The sequence below is a fragment of the Lutjanus erythropterus genome, chromosome 2 (genome assembly GCF_056507025.1).
Source record: "Lutjanus erythropterus isolate fLutEry1 chromosome 2, fLutEry1.hap2, whole genome shotgun sequence".
In the NCBI taxonomy this organism is placed as follows: domain Eukaryota; kingdom Metazoa; phylum Chordata; class Actinopteri; order Lutjaniformes; family Lutjanidae; genus Lutjanus; species Lutjanus erythropterus.
This window is the reverse complement of record NC_139318.1, coordinates 44,451,407-44,473,692: the sequence shown is the minus strand read 5'-3', so window position 1 is coordinate 44,473,692 and position 22,286 is coordinate 44,451,407. Positions and strand designations below refer to the sequence as shown.

General features: G+C 39.6%; 1 protein-coding gene across 1 annotated transcript in view; it reads left to right on the top strand.

Annotated features, from left to right (window-relative positions):
* Positions 1-22,286, top strand: part of ptprt (protein tyrosine phosphatase receptor type T) — a 485,707-nt gene that overhangs the window by 54,936 nt on the left and 408,485 nt on the right. The window contains exon 2 of the mRNA XM_084740791.1: positions 13,470-13,595. Within this exon, the coding sequence (XP_084596917.1) occupies positions 13,470-13,595 (126 nt within the window). The remainder of the gene's footprint in view (positions 1-13,469; positions 13,596-22,286) is intronic.

Here is a 22,286-nt window from a genome sequence, read left to right as displayed (position 1 = left end):
AAATCAGATGTTTGGGAGAAGTTTGGTGTGCTCAAACACTGTGATAACACTGTCAGTGACTTTGCAGCTTGTAAAAAGTTTCAAAAAAGTATTAGCTTTTGTTAACCACAAGTGAGACTTGTCATCGCTATGGAACCACATCGACAACTGCAGGAGATGCATCAGTTGAGAACATGAGCAAGTGCGTGTGTGATCACAGGTGCAGGTCGGGTCGCGAGGCTTATATTCGCAGTTCAGGGCAAATGAAAAATGGCGGTTAACGGGTCAGATCTGGTTCTCAGCTTTGCGGGTGCAGGCAGGGACGGGTTTGCAAAACTGAACCCTTCAGCCCTGTAGTCCAGGAACATACAAGAAGCCTAAGAACCTAAAATTAGTTAGAAACTACAATTCCTTTAAGAGTATTTCGGTTTCGGTTTCTTTGAGAGGTTGTGTCCAAGCTTTTGGCTGGTACTGGGACATCAGAAAGCCACTGAGCAGACATGTCTTTGAGTGTAGGAACTAAGGTCTGCGTGGTTCCCAAACTCTTGAAACATTCCGATTTAAAACGGTCAAATCCAAACAACTTGGCGTGTTTGCACTCGCTCGCAGCTCTTGTTTCAGTTTCATTACAGATCTTAAACAGACAGGGATAACCTGGGTCTCTCTCTGGCCTCAGCTGTTTTTTTTCACTTACACAGAAAACAGAGCCAGTCTGCTTTAATCTCAAACAAGATTTGACTGAGTTCAGCTCCTGGGCCAGTCAGCTGGCCTGCTTCCCAGTAAACAGGCCCAGCTCCACGGTGGGGTCAAACCATGTCAGACGGTGACCAGACTAGTTTGGATCACAGTCAAAGGTGTGTGTGTGTGTGTGTGTGTATACTTCGTAACTCTGTTTTGTACGTGCATTATATACTTAAATATTTGTTTTCCTATGTGTATGTGTGTGTTTGAATTGTGAGCTGGGGAGTGGAATAAAATTACAGCAGCTTGAGGGAGCACGCAAATCGAATCAGCTGTGTGTGTATTTGTGTGTGTGTAATTTTTGAAGTACTCCATCCTGCTTTGTCAACTTTTTCTCAGCTAATTTACTGCAACTGTTTGCTGTGACCAGCCATTTCAAGTAGAAGTCAGGTGTGTGTGTGAATGTGTGTGTGTGTGTCAGCCTCCTATGCATTCCAATGTCTTTTTCCTCTTTGTAGTCACCCGTCTGTCCAAACCAATTGATTCAATCGAGTACAGACGTACATACAAGGGTTAGTGTGTGTTTTTGTGTGACTGTTGTGTGTTGTCGTTCATGTGGTGTTTGTGGTCGCAAAGATTGAAGTGTGTGCATGTGTGTGTGTGCATGTGTGTGTGTGACTGCCAGTGAAAGCGATGTTGTTTTCTGTGTTCTTTCACGCAGAACTAAAGGTTACAAGGCAGGTCCCCTATTGATTCATGTAGCAGATAATTAAAGTCACAATAGACCCTTCAGGAAAACACTTTCTCCCCTTTAAGACTTTAACACACACGCACAAACACACACACACGCACAAATGAGAAGGAAGAAGAGAGATTTAAGGGAACAACGGCACACCAGAACTTTTCACTCATCTATTCACTCAATCTCTCAGCCATCCATTCACTCAATCACTCGTTCATTTGCACCTCTCATGGACTCGTGTGTTGCTTGCTCACTCATTCATTTGTTTTCCAAGACTCATTTCTCATTCACTGACACACTCACTCACTCACTGTCATGCTCACTCACTCACTCACTCACTCACTCACTCACTCACTCACTCACTCACTCACTCACTCACTCAATGGCACACACACACAAACACACACACACACACACACACACACATACATACACATGAACATGCTTATATACTACACATATTTCCTCATTTATTAGAATCAGATCATTTACATCATATAACCAATAATATCTCATTTATAAAACGTTATTGTGTGTTTTTTCCCCCAGATTTACTCACAGAACGCAGAAAAAAAATAGAATAGACGTTCGATCAGAAGAATTGTGAAGCGATGTGTTGGCTTGTGTTACTTGTAAACTGATTCAGTTGAGTTTGTTTGGGGAGACGTGCAGTCTGGAGTGAACTTTTCTTGAGAAGGTAGAGTTCAAGAGAAATAACATCCCATAGAATGAATTTTGTTTGATTTGGCCATTTAACATTGCTTCGGAAATTGATTACCTAATCTGAAAAAAGTGATGATTAGAAACATTGGAAAACGTTATACAGATAAAATGTCTCACAAATTATTACATTTCTGATGGTACATCAGTCAGTGATGTTTATTACACTCCAGAAGAAACTGTTCAGTTTGTTCTTTTGTTCCTATTATTCTGGCACCAAACTCAAACGCTAATTGCAGCTGCTGGAACGATCTCAGTGAGATGCCATGTCATCCACCTTTATTTATCCAGGAGAAGATAAAAAAATACACTGAACAACATGAGAAATCTAAAGCACCGTGCACCAGTCATATCTGTGAGCTTTTAATGTGTTAACAGATTTTATGTTCGTCACCTGCAGACTGGCCTTTCTCCTCTCTTGTTTTGGTTTCTGTTCTCGTTAGTTTAGCATTCGCTGCCCCACTGCTGTGACACAAACTGCAGAGAACCTTGGTAAAAAGCTTTCAAAACACACAAACATAGCCAATCTTGCCCTCATATCTTGATAGAATTCACAACCTGTTCCCTTTAGGAATAAATTTGATTTAGTGCACATTCACTGCCCCTTTCATTCATTCTCGATCGTATCCTCTCTTTGTTAAAGACTGGTCTGAGTTCTGACCCCAACACTCCTCCGAATCCGCACACTCAGGGACTCACATGAACACACAGACGACCTCTAACCCCGCTGCCTTCTCTACATTTTATATCACTTGAACCTGTTTTATTAAAGCACTCGTGGACGTTCTCTGTATTAATCTGTTTCTCTATTAAATATTCATCCTCTCACCTCCTGCGCTCCAGACGCACACACAAATCTCTCACCTTATGACTCTGGCTTTTTCTTACAAATCAAGTTTTGGTTGTATGAAAAGAACTGACTTCAACTGACACACCAGCACGCTTTCTTCATATTCGGTTGCTCTTTCAAGCACACACACACAAAGACACACACACCTCATCTGCCCCAGCTGTGTGTTACACTAACAAACCTCCGTCTGCTTTCTCTTATTATCCGAGTTTATTGGGGTGGCAGTAATGGCATTTAGTATTTAGCCAGTGAGTTTGTTAGCCTCAGGGTGCGTGTGTGTGTGTGTGTGTGTGTGTGTGTGTGTGTGTGTGTGTCTGGTGTACACGGGGGCAGATGGCATATGTTAGAAAATGGTTTTAAATGGCTTAATGGGAATACTTGAGGATCTTGGCATGTTAGCTGACAGCAGATTTAATACGAGTTAACTAAGAGACAAGATGGGAACACGCACATGCAAATACACATGCAAACACCTTAGTCATACCACTATGATAAAAAAAAAATATAAAAGCAAATAATAATAATAATAATAATAATAGTAATGATTAAAAAAATTCAAAAGAATAAGAAGTTATCAGCTAAAAATGTGTACTCTGTAAAAACAAAAATGAGATACTGAAATGACTGGCCCACCATTGAAGAGTTCAATATAAGATCAGTTTTTGAAGCAAGATACGTTGTGAAGTTTTGTATTTAAAACTTTAACTACAGGCTAAAAAAGTACTGTAGTGAAGTTAACAGAACATTCCCCTCAAAAATTATCTGAAGATCTCAGATATCAAAACTAAAATATGGTTAAACAATGGGTTATTAATGCCAGAAACTGTTAAGAACACAGATGAACGCTGAAAATGGTTCAAAATATCAGTGCTAAAAATAGTTAATCTAGTTATCAATGCTAAAACTGTCAAGAACCCAGATATCAGTGCTAAAAATGGTTAAGATACAAGATATTGATGCCAAAAAGTGGTTAAGAGCTCAAATATCAACCCTACAACCATCAAGAACCTACCTGTCAAGGCTAAAAATGATCAAGAACCCAGTTATTAACAGTAAAAATGGTTAAGAAACCAGATATTAACACTAAAAATTGTTAAGAACCCAGGTATTAACACTAAAAAATGGTTAGGAACTCAGATATCAATGCTAAAAATCATTAAGAACCCAGAGATTGACACTGTAACTGTCAAGAACCTAGCTTTCAATACTAAAAATGATTAAGAACACAGATGCTAAACATTGTTAAGAACCTAAATATAAAGACTTTAAAAACATCAAGAACCCAGATATCAACACTAAAAATAGTGAAGAACCCAGATAAATGCTAAAAATGATTAAGGACTTAGATGTTAAAAATGGTTGAAATGGAAATTCTCACTAAATAGACTTAAGAACAGTTCAGTGAATGCATCTGGTTCCTTTCCACCTCTGATATAGAAACTGTTCAGCTCTGCACACACATGAACACTCAGCAACATGTCCTCAGTTTGCTCCCACACGCACACACACACACACACACTCACACACACACACACACACACACACACACACACACACACACACTTGAACGCACAGTCACACTCAGGATCAGTAGATGTTATCTAAGTGAGCAGTAAACAGACTCTTTAGAGCCGTTCGCCTCGGGGTGCCTCCCTCTGGTTTGTGACTCTGTGGGTCCTGTCGCACTGTGTTAGCTTTGGCTGACATGAAAGGCTCTAATGGCTGCTATTGGTGCCTCGAGGGAATGGAAATCTGAACATGAGAAAGACAGGAGATTCTGCTTAAATAAGTGTTATCATTGGAGGACGTGTTTATGTGTGTGTGAGTGTGTGGGCCTAAGTGGGTATATTCAGGACATGGAGTTATTTTTGCTGCTCTTGTGTGTGTGTGTGTGTGTGTTCACTTCGCTGTTTCTGCATGTATGTGAGCGTTTGTGGATGAAAGCCAGGTTGCTTGCATAATGCCAGTGTGTTTGTGTGTGTGTGTGTGTGTGTGTGTGTGTGTGTGTGTGTTACAGTGATATAGAGCAAGTCTGATCCATGTCATCTAACCACATGTCTAAATGGACCAGATGTGAGCTGAAGCAGAAAAATCTGTTCTCAATGCATGAATACCCAATAAACTCTTTACATATAAAACTAATAGTTAAGGGATTTGTGTCACTTCATAGCAGTGGACCATAAATCGTATTTTGATGTGATAAGTATGTTGTATGTTTAGTCATAATAGATTTAAAACAAGCTAACGAGCTAAATCTAGTGATTCTCGTATGAGTGAATGATGACTTGAAACAGTGGGGGAAGGACAGAAGCGATCCTGCTAGTGATGTGCAGCCAATTTTTAAGGCCCGTACCGACTCAACCTGTTATGAGAACCAATCCCTGCCGCCAAACCTGCAAAAGTATGCGTTAATCAACGGCCTGAACCCGACCCAAAAACCCACAAACCACCAGCTTCATGTGTTATGGTTGCACAGAATCGTGCTGCAGCGCTCTGCAAGGTGATGATCCTGCTGCTGGGAGCAGAGAATCTGTCGGAGCGAGCTCTTCCTCACTCGCCCACAGTAGTTAGAAGATCTGTTGGCTATTAAACAAACTGTTCCAAATGGTGTTGCTTATTGTTGAATAGCAGCAAAACAAGTAAATCGTCATTAAAGACATTGACTCTGTCTTTCTTTCTCTGTCTTTTTCACACGTACACACTCACAAATGATGCATCCTTCACACCTTAATAGCAAATTCTGACAAAAAAAGCAGCATGTGAAGGGCTTTAATGCCTCTTTTAATCTATAGCGTTTGGCTGCACTGTGTAGAAAAACACTGGAGTCCACTAGAGCTGTTACCGAATGATTTGAAGCTTAGTTCATAGCCATGGTATTCAATGGCATAATTAGAATTTGACTATTCTTAGATATTTTCCCCCACCGGCCGCCTCATGCAGCTGGTGTTTTGTTGATCTGTCGAGCTCGTGCTGAAGTTGCTGCTGCCGGTGGTCCCCGGCTGCACGCCTCTTCTGACTGAGACAGACACGGCGGGCGCTGCTGCATCAGACTCCCCCATTGTCTCTGTCGTCTGTTGGACCGCTGTCTCCTACAGAAAGGGGCAGCAGACAGCAGCCACAGAGAGAGGAGAAAGGAGAGTGAGGGAGAGACAGACAGGGGACCCACTCAGCTGAACCTGTGATGTTTTCCCATGTTTTAAAGCAACCGCTTTTTAATTGCACTGTCGTGGACATATTTCAGTGTGCTTTGAGCACCAACAAGATGAGCTGAGAGTGAGCTCGCAGGATGCACTTGTTTCTGGAGAACCACACTAGCCAGCATGTGTGTTTGATAGAAAGAGAGAGAGAGAGAGAGAGAGAGAGGGGCAAGAGGGGAGCAACAATTACACACAATGTTTTTCTACGTTTTAAGACTTACTTGACCACGTTTTCACTTGAGCCGCCCACCTGAACCGTGGTATTTTCTCGTTAGTTGGCCCAAATCCAAAGGATGCACACGTGCCATCACTGGATTCAGTTTTTAGGTGGTGACTTCAAGTACTTAGGAAGAAAGGAGGAAGTCAGGTAACATAGTATAAAGAGTCGTGTATGTAACGTCACATACGTAATGTTGTGTATGTAACATTGTGCACATAATGTCACGTACGTAACATCATGTATGTAACATAATGAATCTTGTGTGTGTAATGTCACATATGGAATGTAAGTAAACATACGTACGTAACTTCACGTATGTAACAGAAATAAACTTACTTGTACATAATATACAGTAACTAAACATGCATATGTAATGTCACATACATAACTTAAGTAAACTTTTGTGAGATTGTCACATAATAAATATAATTAAACTAGCGTATGTAATGGTACATAACATAAGTAACTGTTTATATGTAATATCAGATACATGTTACATATGTAATGTAGCTAAACTTATATATGTAACTTAACTTCTGTAACATAACACACTTATTTAAACCCAAACCACTGTCTTTTTTTTTTTTTCAGCCTACTGTAATAAAAGGTCTGGTACACTTGTCGCTGGTTCTCTTTATTGGCAAACGAATTATCAGTCAGTCAGTTAGGAAAGAGGACGTGTTTATTACTAAGAGAGGATAACCTCCGCTCCCAAAGGCTCTTTACATTCAACACTGTATCTCCTGTTTCAGAGGAACTGGAAAAAATTAAACCATTATTTGACATCCATCCGTCAAAACGATTATAAAGTGAATTTGGTTGAGAAATCTCAAAATGTTTGTCATTTTGTGTTTCAACAGCGCGTTCTTACCGTTTGAAATGTGTCTGATTTTTCCCCCTTTGCAAACACACGTGCACAAATCATTAACATTGTGTTGTGTGGAAAAGTAATTGCCATTCCACTCATTAAGTTTGGTGTGAATGTTTTTTTTTGACAGCAAAACAAATTACATCGCAACTGCAGCGACAACAACAAGTAGAAGTCCTTGTAATTTCTCTGTCGGCTATTAATTTGCAGACAATGAGTGCCGCTATTTTAATTGAAAAAAGCTAAATTAGGATGAAACCGTCATTGGGGCTATTAAGTGGAGACCTGGAATGACTCAATTGAAAAATTAGTTTGAGGCAGCAGAAAGGCTGAAGAGGCTTTTCTGTTGCGGGAATCACAGGTTTGATTCTCAGAGCAGAGACGAGGAGGAAAGTTGTTCAGCAAACTCTCACGTAGATGAAATATTTAATTTGGCTGTGGACCATCAACAATCAGATTTCTGATGCTTTCTCTTCCTGCTCAACTGAGTTTGTTTTTGATGTATTATTTTATTTAGCGAGCGCAGGGTGAAAAGATCATCCCTGCTATTCAGCGCTCTCCAAAATAAGCATGTCAAAATCAGGCAAAGATGTTTTGAGGCAGGTTGCAATCAATGCTGGTGTTGGTGCTAAACTCTAAACTTATGCTACTTAGACTGCACTTTACATATATATACGACAAAACAAGACAGTATACTGTGCATTTTAACAAAACGTGATGCTCTCTCGATTAAATGATTATCATTCCATTTTTTTCTTCCAAACACGTCTGTGACTCTGGATTTGAAAACATCTTGTAACATCAAAATGTATTTAAAATTGGAGCTTTTCAATTTGCTGACTATTTGATAAAACATGTTTTGCAGAACTTTTTTCACCACCGTCTGGCAGTGAGAGTAATAACACACAATGTCGGCAGGTGCTTATGACATATGCTTAACAAATGTTTATTCATACACAAAAGTCCTGCACTGCAGGAGTCTACAGGCTCATTTATGTCCCCTTTGTTTTTTGGTTTCATGTAATGTGTAATGTAAGCAATACATCCAGTGGAGGGCAAGTTGCTGACAAACAGGTGATGATGGGACTGGTCTTTATGAATAATTACTCTAACTTTCCTCATCCCAGCTCGTTAAACACCGACATCTTTGCCACACCTGTCAGCGTCTCATAACAATGCACAAGGTACACTTAAGTGCCTGTATAAGAACTTTATTTGCATTTTACACAGTTCTAACCTCACCCTTTAACTCAGAGTAAAGACATAAGTAAACAAGAATGATAAAAAAATAAGATAGAATGGGATCATCTTCAGGGATAACTGGGACGACCCCCAAATCTTTTTAAAGAGACTTTTTAACACGTGGTTTGTGAAACGGTCACAGATTGGTTAAGTTTATTACTTGGTTAGTTTTTGGAAAATATGGTTTGTTTTTGGAAAATATGGTTTGGGTCATGTAGATCACATGATGTAAGTAAAGCAAGTCTCAAGGTGAAAGTCACATGACATATGTACCTTAAGGTAATGTTTTAGTTTCACATGGGACATGACCTGTGGCATTCTGGGTGACAGTCCTGTAGTTTTTTAATGCAGCTGTCCACCTCATCTTCTCCATATGCAGACTTTCTCACTCTTTATTTAACATCACCTGATGCTGATGGGTTTCCATTGAAGTTAATTGTGCCTCGTGCATTTTTATGAGTCGTGCGGCGTGAAAAAAAGTTTGATAATTGATGATTTGGGGATGAGAGCAGGCTGCGTCGCCACACGTCGACCATTTCAGAGAGCCACTCGGCTGCACACTGTTGCATACGCGCAGTTGGAGCTGCTGGCCCTTCTGACACTGATTACAACCACACACCGCACAACCATCATTCATCATCATTCACAGTGGAAAATCTCACACTAATCAGTGAAACAAAGGTTCAAGCGGTGTTTTCCATTTACCTGCCAGATGCTTTTTTGTGATTATTCAGGAAACTGATTAATTCACACTGGCTGATGGAGCTCATTGGATTTGAGATGTGATTTTTTTTTTGACAACTGGATGCAAACATGCTGTGTGACAACAGAAGATGACACAGTCACAAACATCCTAACAAGAAAAATATGCAGAATGAGAGCAAAAAGGAAAATATTTGTTAACTTTCTGAGTAAACTTTTAAATAAATATTGATAAACATGTCGTATGTCAGTTAGATAATGATCACATGCGGGTGTTCTTTCTCGCTCTGTGTGTAGGCTTGCTCTAGTAATATCAATATTTTATCATATTGCTTACACAAATGTTAATTAGCAGATATGAAGGCACTCTGCTTGTTTTGGTGTCACATTAATACATGCATGCACACATGACACAGTAACATACGTCTATGCAGAAAGCCCTACAGCTGCATCTCAAACATTCATGCAAACACACACACACACACACACACACACACACACACACACACACACACACACACACACACACACACATGCATGACCACATACATGTTTCTATCTGCACCACGTTCGGGCTCTTTCTCTCCATCACACACTCAGAGGCACACACACAAAAGCCCGTGCTGATGTTGCCCATCAGACCAGAGCAGAAGAGCAGAATTTTATGTTTTCATTATGCAGATTTTCAGAACATGTGTGTGTAATTATGTTTGTGTGTTTGCGTCAATGAGACGCAGGGAAGGGAGGTGTTGTACTGATTTTCAAAACTAGATCAGGGGCACACACACGCGCACACACACACACACACACACACACACACACACACACACACACACAGAGTCTCGCCTACCGCTGTGAGCCACTTCTCCCTCTCATCCCCTGACAGTGGTCTTAAAATTGCAGATCCGATATTGAATATTGATGCTAGATCCCCCACAGCCCCCCTCTCCTGTTTATAACTCTGTTCTAATGAGATCACTTTGATTTCTTTTCATTTCTAATGAGATCACTGAACAACGAGGGGGCGATAAAGGCTAATTATCTCAGTATTGATTAATTTATAACAGCTATTTTCATATCTGTAAGAAAAATAGTGTTTTTCCTGGTTTTCACCCACTGCTGGAGGTTGTTTTTTTTCAAACAGAATACAGATAGGACAGAGGATTTTTTTCCCCCAGTTTTTAAAAATTCTGTTTCCCAGTTGATGCAAGTCTTGCTTGAAGAGGCATAACCAGAACTATACCTTACATTTCTTGTATTTTACATGTTATGTGTTGTAATACTGTCTGTGAAGGTACAGTAAGACGAGGCAGAGTCAAGAGCTTTAAATCAAAGTCCAGAGGAGTGATTTATTTGTAGAGTTACACCATGTTACACACAGAACGCAAGAGAAAATGGGGACAAACTAAGACATTTTTTTATTTTATTTTAAGTGATAGTGCTGGGCAGATAATACCGAGGTACCAATGCATCTTTCACCAAGTACAGAATAACATTCCCAGGGTCGTAGGACTGGAGAGACAAGGAGACAGAATATACAGGGCCCTCATTTGAGAAGCCCTTTGTAAAGATACGAGAATGAACAGCTGTTATCATGTATGATGTTCAGATGAGATCTAACAGTCTGGTATAACAAGACTGAGAGTCCAAAGCTATGTCCATGGTTTTGTGATGCATGCTATGCCATTGTTCTGACTAGTCCAAAAAACTGGATTCGTCTGATACCCCTTTATCGCTCCAAAAATGACCCTAACTCTAATCAGGGCTGTCCCTTGAAAGTCAAAGATTGAATCATTTTCGCAGACGCCTCAGTCAACTTTTTTTTTTTTTTAAATCAGTCCCCAGAAGTAGCTACCGAGTGAGTTCATTACTTTCATGCTGCTCTCCAGAGTAAAGTTCTTCCATCCGCATGATGGAGATGTCTACAACAGATACAGGCCGTTGCAGACCTGGACTCAGGCGGGGTGAGTCTGAGTGAAGCCTGGATTATACTCCAAAAAACCAAACCACAGATGCAAAGCAGTGCTGAGACAGAGGCAGCGGTCCAGAGGAAGAGGGGCTTTTGCCCTGTCAGGTTCTGAGGTTGCGTTATCTTCTGCCTTCTGCTTAGAGGTGGTGAATTTACTGCCCACAGCAACTTGATATAGTCTCTGCTTTTGTTTGATAGCTAGTTTTGACAAAAAAAAAAAAAAGAAAAGCCCCTGAATGACCTGTTCAACCCCGTTTCCAAAAATCAAGAGGTTCAGTAAAGTGAAAAAAGGGAGTCGAATACATACCTAATCCTGATATCTAATAACTAAGATCAAACGTGTGCCAAAAAGCCAAAAAGAGTTTTGATCAGCCTCCGTCTAATGACTTGAGTGACGGGGCTGCAGAGGTAAAACTCTCCTGATTTTATTCCGACATTAGACATCTGTCTGCAAAATTAAAATCGCTGTTGTTGTTAGTTTGATGACATTTGCTAATTAAAACAAAATGCAGCTGAGAAAATATTTGAAACTTTTTAACCTGATGATTTGGATAGATTTACACACCGAGAGTTAACGTGGTACATTAATAGATGTCATACTGCTGATCTCTCTGTGATGTTCAGGACTTTACGACATTAATTGCCTTTATTTACATCTGCTTTAGCAGGTTTCTAGTATCATGCAGAACCTCAAGTCCTCAGGCTTTAGTTTTGTAGTAATCCACAAGCGTGTCACGGTCGAAGTCTGAAAGACGGGAAGTTTTTCATTTGTTTTGATGAGGTCTGGACTGACAAATGTGCTCTCAGGAGATGACAGCGACAAAGAGCCAGATAAAAAAGTATTAAGTGATTTCATGAATAAAGCAATGACGTTCCCCCGTTTCAAATGCTTCAAAACAAATTAAAATGGTTGTGTGTCAAAGCATATGTCTAATTAGGGAAGCGCAGTTGTGTGTTTGTGTGTGTGTGTGTGTGTGTGTGCAGTGCTCTAGGCTAGCGGAGAAGGCTAATGTGGTGGAAAATGTGTCTCAGCCGGGCTATGAAATAACGATGAGGCTCTGTGACTTAATCATGTTGACACACAGAGCTTCCTCTTCATCTGCCCCTCGCTCTCTCTCATATACTGGCTTACTCCCTCTCCCTCTTATTCTGTTTTCCTTCCTTACTTCCTCCCTCCCTCCCTCCGCTCTCTTCCCTCCTCTGATAAACTGTGACAGTCTCTGTTTTGCATTGGCTCTTTCTATTCATGCTGATAACTTAATTAGTATAATGTTGTTAATAACACCAGAGCAGCTTACAAAAGCTTTTTTTTTTTCACAACAAAAAACGTCTTAGAAATTCAAACCTTATTGAAGTGATTAAAGCGAAGTTTTAAAAAACATGTACTGGAGTGTAGATTTAATCATAAATATGGTGAATAACAGACTGCAGAAACTTTCATTATATCAAGCCATACTAAATTAATTTCATGGCCAGCATTAGCTATTCAAAGTATTTGCTTTCTGTAATTCTCTCTGTTTTTATTAGTCTTAATTGAAATTAGTGGAGTCTTGTAGTTCTCTATAATGGAATACAGGTGCTTACAGAAGTTCCACCTGTTCTCACTCGCAGTGTGTCAAATTTGACTCCTTGGTCAGTGCCCCCTATGCTTCAAACTAAGATGCTGAAGGTACCCATAGCATCATTTCTGGAAGTGACTTTCTAGAATTAAAAAGCCAGGTGATGAAGTACAAAGAGTGAGAATGTGTACATATAGATGAGTTTAGGTGGACGGACGGTCAAACACACAATAGACAATGTGGACTTCCTTTTTAACTTCTGCAGTTAATAACTAACATTATTTTAACCAATACCATGCTTTTTTCCTAAACCTTACTGGGTAGTTTTGATGCCTTTATTTTTAAAGTCTACATGGACGTTGCATATTTATTATTGCAAACTGGACTGCAAAGCCCTGCACCTGTAAAGCTTATGCCAGATGGCACCTACAGCGTCATAGTTTGAAGTGTAGACATATAAACATGGACGCGACACGTCAACATCGCCGCCATTTTGGTCTAGTCCAGACTGGCCTGGATGAAAAGCACTATAGCATTTAAATTTCTCTGCCCATTTCAGTGAGTCATGTTTTTACAATTTATGATCAACTTGGAGTAGTTTTCTGACTCTGACTTCATACTCTATTTGTATGTATTTAAAGAAGTTGCTTGAGGCTTTGTTTTTTTTTATGCTGCCCCCAGTGGTCCATACCAAATCTTTCTAATGTGTAAATGTATTTGCTTTTCCTCTCTCTGTTCAGGTGGCTGTACGTTCGACGAGTCATATAGCAGCTGTGGGTACAGTGTCTCTCTAGGAACCAATGGATTTACTTGGGAACAAGTCAACTCCTGGGAAAAACCAACCATGGACCCTGCTCTGCCTACAGGTAGGATGCTGAATATGCCTCAGTGCCTTTCTGTTCTCTTTGTATTCTCTATAGTATGAAATCCAACCAAGGCTGCAGATTTACACCCTTGAAAGGGTGAAATTCATTACTGACTCATCTGTGATGATGTGCCTGCCACAGACGTACACATATTGACTTGCACTATTTTTAAGTTAGCAAGATAGTTTGTAGACAGGCAGAAAATAGGGGAGAGAGTGGTGGGGGGGTGACATGCAGGAGCAGGTTTCAGGCTGGGATTAAACCCACAGTCAGTGCTGAGGACTCTGTACATGTCACACACTTTGCCATCTGAGCTGCACTTTCACAGCAGCTGTTTTCACCACACAGCAGGAAAGTGACATATTGCTCGTATACGTTTCAGACCACTGAGCACCACAGGGACGCTCAAAGTATATTTTCAATTTTAATGTATTGATTGATAATTTATTGAGAAATAATTTGTTCATTGTCATGTTTTGCACAAGTTGGGGTGGACTTGTTTCTTACATCTGGCGCTCAAGAATCCAGAAAACTTTAATTAATGACCAGTAATTATAACTTTTTTGATTAATCTGTTGATTATTTTCTTGCTTAGTTGATTAATTGATACTGTCACAAACAACAAGTTTTTCCTGTAATGATTATTTTCATTATGGATCAATCTGACAATCATTTTCTCTACTAATCAATTAGTTGTTTGGTCCATAAAATGTCAGAAATGCCAGAAAAGCTCAACGTGACACCTTTAAATGTCTTGTTTTGTTCTTAACCCAAATATATTCAGTTTACTGTCCGAGTGGAGTAAAGAAACCACAAGCTGAAAATAGGAAAATTTGGACCTTTTCTTTCCAGACTCAAACCAATTAATCAGTTATCAAAATTGTTGGCAATTAATTTCATAATTGATTAATTAATGATTAATCATGCCAGCTGTGGTTGTGATTTTGGCGGCACAACTTATCTGACAAAGTTGGACAGGGTCTGCTCTGGTCTCAGCCAGTTGGCAGTTGACAGTCGGTAGATAAAATCAAGCAGTTTGTGGTGTTTAATGATTCTAATTATTTCTCTTCAGATCTGGTCAGTGGCCCCATTAATCATTAGCATAATTTTAAACATTTTTATAACTGGAATCGGGACATCATAGAGCAGGAAAAATAATAAACCTCATTTTTTTCTCCTGTATTTTTATGTGAAACTTTTTTTTGAGTTTTCTCGTTGTTGTTGTTTTTTGATTGAACACAAATTCATGTTCCTGTAACATTTCAGGATTACCTAACAACTCAACTGGAGGCTGCTCATTTCTGGCTGTTGGCGAAAACAGTTATCATGTGGGCCTAGTTCGGTACTTTTAATGTCTGATCCCAGTTTTAGATATTAGATTTGCAGGTTGGTGATACATGTTTCTCTGAAAAGAAGCTGCTGATATTAAAGCTGCTGCACAAACTTTTTAACTGGTAATGAAAGTTGTAGTGAATAGCATGTTAGCCAGTTAAAATGAAGTTACAATATCATTTTTGATATAAACCATTTTTATCTACAGGGGGCTCCAAAATCAACAAAAGTTCCTTGTAGTAGCTTTAAATATCTACATTTTCAAAATTTCTTTACTTATTTTTTCTGTTTCATGTCAGATATTAACTGTTTAAGTGGAAGTTTCATCAGTGTTGGTGTGTCTGACACCACAACCCTCACTACTTTTGTCCCTTTGAGTTGCAAACATTTCGTGATGATGGGATGAACAGTTTTTTAACATTTCAAAACTCTGAACTATTCCAGCATTCGGACAAAAGGTTAACATTTTAACAGCCCTTCTTTATATGCAATCTCCTCCCATCCATCTGAGCTGACAGACTGATAAAACCCGGTAGACAGATCGTGACGTGACCCCAGCTGGGTCTCTCTGTCCGCCTGTCAAACGCCAAATGGCAATCAGGCGGCCCGTCTAACCGTCTCATTCTCTCACACGCTCCTGCCCTTTTGCTCTCTCTCTGTCGCCCACTCTCACACTTTCTAACTTTATCTCTCTCTCTCTCACATACACACACACACACACACACACACACACACACACACACACACACACACACACACGCTTGACCCCCCCTCTTTCACACTCTCCGTCTCTTACACCTGTCTCCTTCTGTCTGTCTCGAGTCACCTTCATCTCCTCTGTCAATTCACTTGAATGACTGTTTATCAAAAACTGTATTTCCAAAGCAGCGTTCAGATTCCTCAAAAACCTCACTTGATGATGCAGAAAGTCATTTTTTTCCTAAGTTTCATTTTACCTCGATTTCACCTAAAAGTAAAGTGATTTCCACGTCTCCTTCGCTGACATCGTCAGATTGACAGTAGTCTATCATGTTTAAACGTGCAGTTGTCAGTTAGAAATAAACAGCAAGCACACGCGATCGCTCCATATACAAGACCACCAAACACTTCTTTTTATGTGAACTCGCACGGAACAGAACAAAACCCTGGTTGTGACACCCGTTATCTCTGACTGGAGTTTTAGGTTTTGTGGTCCCAGTTCATACAAAGAAAGTCTGATTATGTTGAGCTGTCTTCATTGTACAACCTTGACTTTATACAGATTCAGCGTTTGAGTGACAGATGACCAATTTTCTTGACAGTGTCAAGAAATGTGATTCACACCTCTACAGGCACTTACCTTTCTGTTGGCTAACATAAACAAAAAAGTAAGTTATATTAACTCACTGTGTCTCAAATAAAAGGACACCTCAAAGTAATCACATTACTGTTGCAGCATCTAATAATGTTGCTTAAGTTCTGAGAAAGATTTTAATTATTTGAATTGACTACAAATAAAATAAAATAAATATAAAAGCATAAATATTGTGCACCATTTAGTATAATATCATTATTCCAGTTTTCAGGGTAGGAGGAAGTTAGATTTCAAATTAAATGAAAGAAATAAGTAAATTAAAGAAATTAAAAAGGAACTAGTTGATTTTTTTGACTGTGAACGGAAGTGTGAACTTGTACAACACTGAAAGTCAGATGTAAGTGGGTATTAGTGGTTTTTTTGTCTTGTAAAAGGGGCTGGCTTTTGGCATTAGGATCACCACAATGATGTGTATTTTTGTCTCTTTTTCTGGACCCTTTTCCGTTCATTGCATCAATCTCACGTTGCATCCGCTGATCCTATAACCCTCCCTCCTTCCCCATCCCTCTATCATATATTATCTCTCAGTCATGTCAATTATTGCCCTCATACATCATCATCTCTCCTCTTGCTGTTTTCCCATCATTGTCTCTGACGTGCCAGAAGTGGTGGAGGGAGAGATCTGTCAGCCGCAGCCTCCGCTCACCACACCGAGATCTTGTACTGACGATCTGATACGATTGAACGGGCATGAGCGCCATGCCAGTCTGTCTCTCTCTCTCTGTGTATATATATATATATGTGTGTGTCTCATGTCAGTTATCTGTCTCGTCTATCGTTGCGGGCGGCGGTTGTCAGGGGCAATAGCCATCATGGCCTATAAGTCCTTCTCATCATAGACAAGTTATCGACTGCACGCTGCCCTGACAGCAGTAGATCTGATACGGCAGGACAAGAACAAATTGTCTGTCAGTCTCTTTGTGTGTTTCTCGCTTTTAGTCATTTTTTTTCACAATGTTAAGTCTGCTGATGTATTCCTACTGGACCTCTGATAGCTATATTAAACTATCAGTACAATATTGTATTAATGCGCTGCTGTCAAAAGACTCAAAACATTGAAAAATGGGGCTTCTAAAGTGAGAAAAGCATGATTATACACAGTCAAAGAGCCAGTTTGTGCTTCAAATACAGTTTTCAAATCTTTTGAGAGTCATTAGATTTAATAAATTCAGTTCTGTATATTAAAATACAAAAACTGTACACAGCATCTGTTTGGTGTACATTGTAAAGCCTTTACAGATTGCATTTTTGGATCGACCTACTGTCATCCGCTTACATAACATTAGGCTGTATGTAAATGTGATAACAGCCTTTCAATATGTTCCTGCTGGAGAACAAAATATGCTTATATGGCCTCAACAGACTGCAAGATTGAAGCAGGCTCAGGAGCTTTTAGCAAGTGCTGATGCAACATAACACTATGTCATTATTGATGTTTTTTTAAATGGTAAATTCATTGACCAGCTGCCATCTAGCCATTAAAGAGAAAGTTCACCTCAAAAAACAAACAAAAAAAAAGTTTCCTCTTAGACTGGAGATATACTTTAAGTACACATTGGCATATGTACCTCTACTCATCCCTGCACATTATGTCTACCTTGTGTATCCTGCTTCCATTTGGAGCAATGGCTGTGTGCATCCTCAGAAATTAACACTATGCATTGTGATTAAACAGCAAGTATACTAAGGCCTTACCTGTGCTCTTTATCCATCTAGATAGTTTTGGTGTGAGCTGCAGATTTTTGGAGAAATTGGCCTCATCTCCAGTGGAACTAGATGGCACTTGGTTTGCCATCTAGTAGAAAGTGTGAGCCTGTTTCATGTGGGAACTATTTCCTTTCTGGTGACCATATCACCGTGCAGAAGGAAATGTGCATCTACTCGTGAGTGAGAGGCCCGTGGTTGGGATGCAAATATTAATGGCGTCCTCCACGGTTGAGCTGTAACCTGTCATCCATGAGCAGCGTGGTGATATGGTCTGCATGAAACCACTGACAACAATGCCAGTTTTTCGGTTTGTCAGTTTTTCTCTTTTCTTTCTCTCTTTCTTTTCTTTTTGCACTTTGAGCACCATAAGCCATTTATTTCCAATATATTGGAATAAAGACCAATATGTCAAGTTACATCAAAACTAACCAGATGGATTAGTAGCATTACAAGTAAGAGGAAAAATTTGTATTCTTGATTTTGGGGTTAAGTGTCTTTTTAACCCATGGAGAAAACATAATGCAAAAAGGACCATTGGCATAAAGAGACTTTTGATGAACTGTCAAGTCAACTACATGGTGACTGTGGGGTCTTTGCTCATGACAATTTATTTATTTTTTTATATTATTATGGTTTAAGTAGAAGTGACAACCGAGTCTGAATGTTTGAAACTGAAATCTACTGGAAAAACAAGCTGTTTGAAGACAGAAAAGTGCCAAATTGCAAGTTCTTAAAAGGACTAATTGACACTTTAGTTGTTGCGAGTAGATAAAATTTCTCAAGAGAGTTCAGTGACAAACTAGTCCAGGCTCAGATTAAATGTGGAAGTATTTTACAAGGTATGCAATGCATCATGATTAACAAAAAACACCCCCTGTGCATGTCCCTTGGGGTTTCAAACTGCATGTTTCCTCAAAGATCTTGAGAAGTTTGGGTAGCAGAATATACGCAGAGGAAAATAAGAGTCTTGCTTTTGTCTCTTTGCCTCTTTTATCGACACAGTTATCATATAATCCTCTTTCTCGCCTAACCCCCATGATATTGACGTGCTTGATACGGTTGCCAGAGAGTATAACCCACCCCTCGACAGCTTGCAGATCTGACAAGATTGAATTGGCTCTGGCTTTCTCTCCATCTCTCTCTCTTCACCTCCATTTAGACATCGTTGTCATATAGTCCATAGTCGTGACAGTTTGTAGATCTCTGGGTTTGGCAGGTTTGGATCGGAATAAGCGCTTTGTTAGCCTCTCCTCTAATCGTCTTTATATTGACGCAGAATCATATAATCCGCACCTTCGACAATCTATAGATGTGACAAGATTGGACAGGCATGAGGGTTTTTCTATCTTTCATCATCACCTGCTTATAGACACAATAATCTCACAGTCTGTATTCTTGAGAGTTCATAAACTGGATGATAAAACTAGGCTGCAAATAAGTACATCCGAAAAACAAAGATGCAAACTGGAATAAGATGCATACACAATTCAGCATAAAAGTGTTTTTTAATTATTATAAACATTTGTATTCTGTAATATAGGCTAAAGGTCATGCATGATGATGGTATCATCAACAAACAGTTTCCACGGTAACAAAATGCTTGTTAAAATAAGGGGTGATGTTTCACGGTGGTAAACATGCTCCTGTCCTTACATTTCCGTAACATGTTGCAGGCATCAAATTTATTATCATAATTTACGTTTAGTTATTAGTTTGAATATTAAATGTATAGTCTTTGTACCGTATTCAATTTAATGGTAGTTGAAAAGGATTTGCACATCATTGCATACATGTCTCAACTCCTTTGGATTTGGGGTTTTACAAAGAACTTAGAAATGATAAAAATGGAATATGTTAACTGGTTATTGCCGTCTACTATAAGTGAATGCATTTTTCCTGTTTATTAGTTTTTGATACGGTAATATTCAGTTGCTAAGCTTGACTGACACACCTATAACTGCACAGCTGTGGTATTCTTAGTTGAGCTCTGGCTAACAATTTCCAAAATAACAATAAACATGAGTTAGGGAAAAAAAAAAACAAAACAAAAAAAAAAACGCCACCGCAGTAAATTTATTTCACTGTCAAACTTCTGCAAACCTGCAAATCGCCAGAAGAAAAGAGAGGCTTTTCGGCTTTTCTATACTCCCTCCTTGGCCCCACACACACACGCACACACACACACACACACACACACACACACACACACACACACACACACACACACACACACTCATATCTCATACCTGTTATTACCTTCAAACCCCAGGCTGAGCGAGACAAACTCACACGAGCAGCAAACATCAAACATCAAAGCCAGTCGATGTTTTCAGCACCCATCAACAAGGCCACAATCTGAGACGTGAAAAATGATCAGAGAAGAAGGGGGGGGGTTAAGAGTGAGGAGGAGGGGGAGAGTGAAGACAGAGAAAAAATACACACACACACACACACACACACACACACAGAAGGAGAGTTAGAGGATGATTGAGAGAAATTTTATTAATAAATGAAAAAAAAGGAGAAAAATCACCATCTGTGAAAAATGTGTGTTTGAATTGATGTGTGTGTTTGTACATGGCTCTATTTGTCACATATATATGTTGCTGCAAGTGTGTGTGTGCTTATGCATATTAATACACTGTCAAATAAAAAGAGAAACAGCATATTCCATCCCCACTGAAAACAAAAGTACACTCTTAAAAGTTAAGAACCATATTGGGTTCTTCTGATTGTCCCCATAAGAGAACCCTTTTTCAACCTCAATCTAATATGTAGGTTTATACCTAGAGCCATCTGTGAAATGTTCCTCACAGAAGCACCTATAGACCCTTTTCCACCAAATCAACTTTGGTTCTTGAACCAGTTCTGTTCAAGATTCTTGGAACCTTGGTGCCATCTGAACCAACCCGTGCGTACACCATTTTTGAGTGGAACCATTCCACGATGTCATCAATAGCAGGCGCTGCACAGTGACCTCTAGAATATGACACTCCCACTTTGGTTTCCAAGGAACCAAAATGGACGTGTCATATTCTTGATTCTTGGTTTCCAGCTGGGAACCAACTTTTGGGGTTTTTATTGGTGGAAACGGTTCAAAATTAAGTGCTTGAACTGGAACAGGGCCGGTTCCATGATAGTGGAAAAGACCAACATGAGAGTTTGTACAGAGAACCCTTTTATGGCGTACTGGTTCCATGCTGAAACCTCTATGGGTGTTCTCACTAGAACCTTTCCATCTTCTGAGGACACAAACAAGACCCCGACCAGGCGGTTCAACCAAGAACCCTTTTATATTCCAACGGTTTCATCTAGAAAACACACAGATGGTTCTACAGAGAACCCATTTATAAATCCAAGGATTTCATCTAGAAACCACTCAGGGGTTCTACAGAGAACCCTTCCATATCCCAAAGGTTTCATCTTGAAACTACCCAGGAAGTTTGGCCTGTAACCTCTTATCTCTCGAGGGTTCTACAAAGATAAAGGGCTCTTTGAGTGAAAAATGTTCTTGGTGGTACCCCTGGTCTTAAAAAGGATGTTCGTCAAACCCTTTCTTCAAGAAAAGGTTTGTTTGGATGAAAAGGGTCCTAGTGAAACCCCTGGTCTTCCAAACAACCCCTTGTTGAACCCTGTCTTCAAAAAAGGGTTCTTCAGAAGTAAACGGTTCCTGGTAGAACCTCAGCTCTTCAGATAGGGTCCTTTTGGAACCCTTCTTTTTAAGAGTGTATTCGATTAAGACACCGAAACTGAATGGGAACATTTCATTCATGAAGACTGAAGGTAAAATGGGGATAAGTGAGAAACAGTGAAAAATCTAAATGGCAAAGACTGAAAACACACAATTAGAGGAAGTATAAGATTTTCTTTCATTAAAAAAGAGAAAAATGGAGTGATTCCCGGGAACGCAGACAGAGTGAAAGTCAGATTGTGCTTGACAGGAGGCACAAGAAGACTGAGAGAGAGCCTATATTCGCAGTAGAACACAAAGAAAGACTTCATAGAGCCATGTAAATGGAAAAAGACACAAAAGAGACTGACAAAGGCAGAGAGACAAGCATCCACAAAGACAGATGGGGGAGACAGAAACTGTGAAAGAGACAAAAAAAAAAAGAGACAAGGACAGACACGAACTCACAGACTGACACAAAGGCAGAAAGAGTTTTCCTTGAAGGCTGTTAGTTCAACTTTTTGTTACTTTATCCATTGGAAAAGGCCATTTCCAGGATGAAGAAATTGGAAATACGTAATGTCTTGGTCTTAAAAGTTTGTTGCAGTGTTCGTTATTACATAAAGTT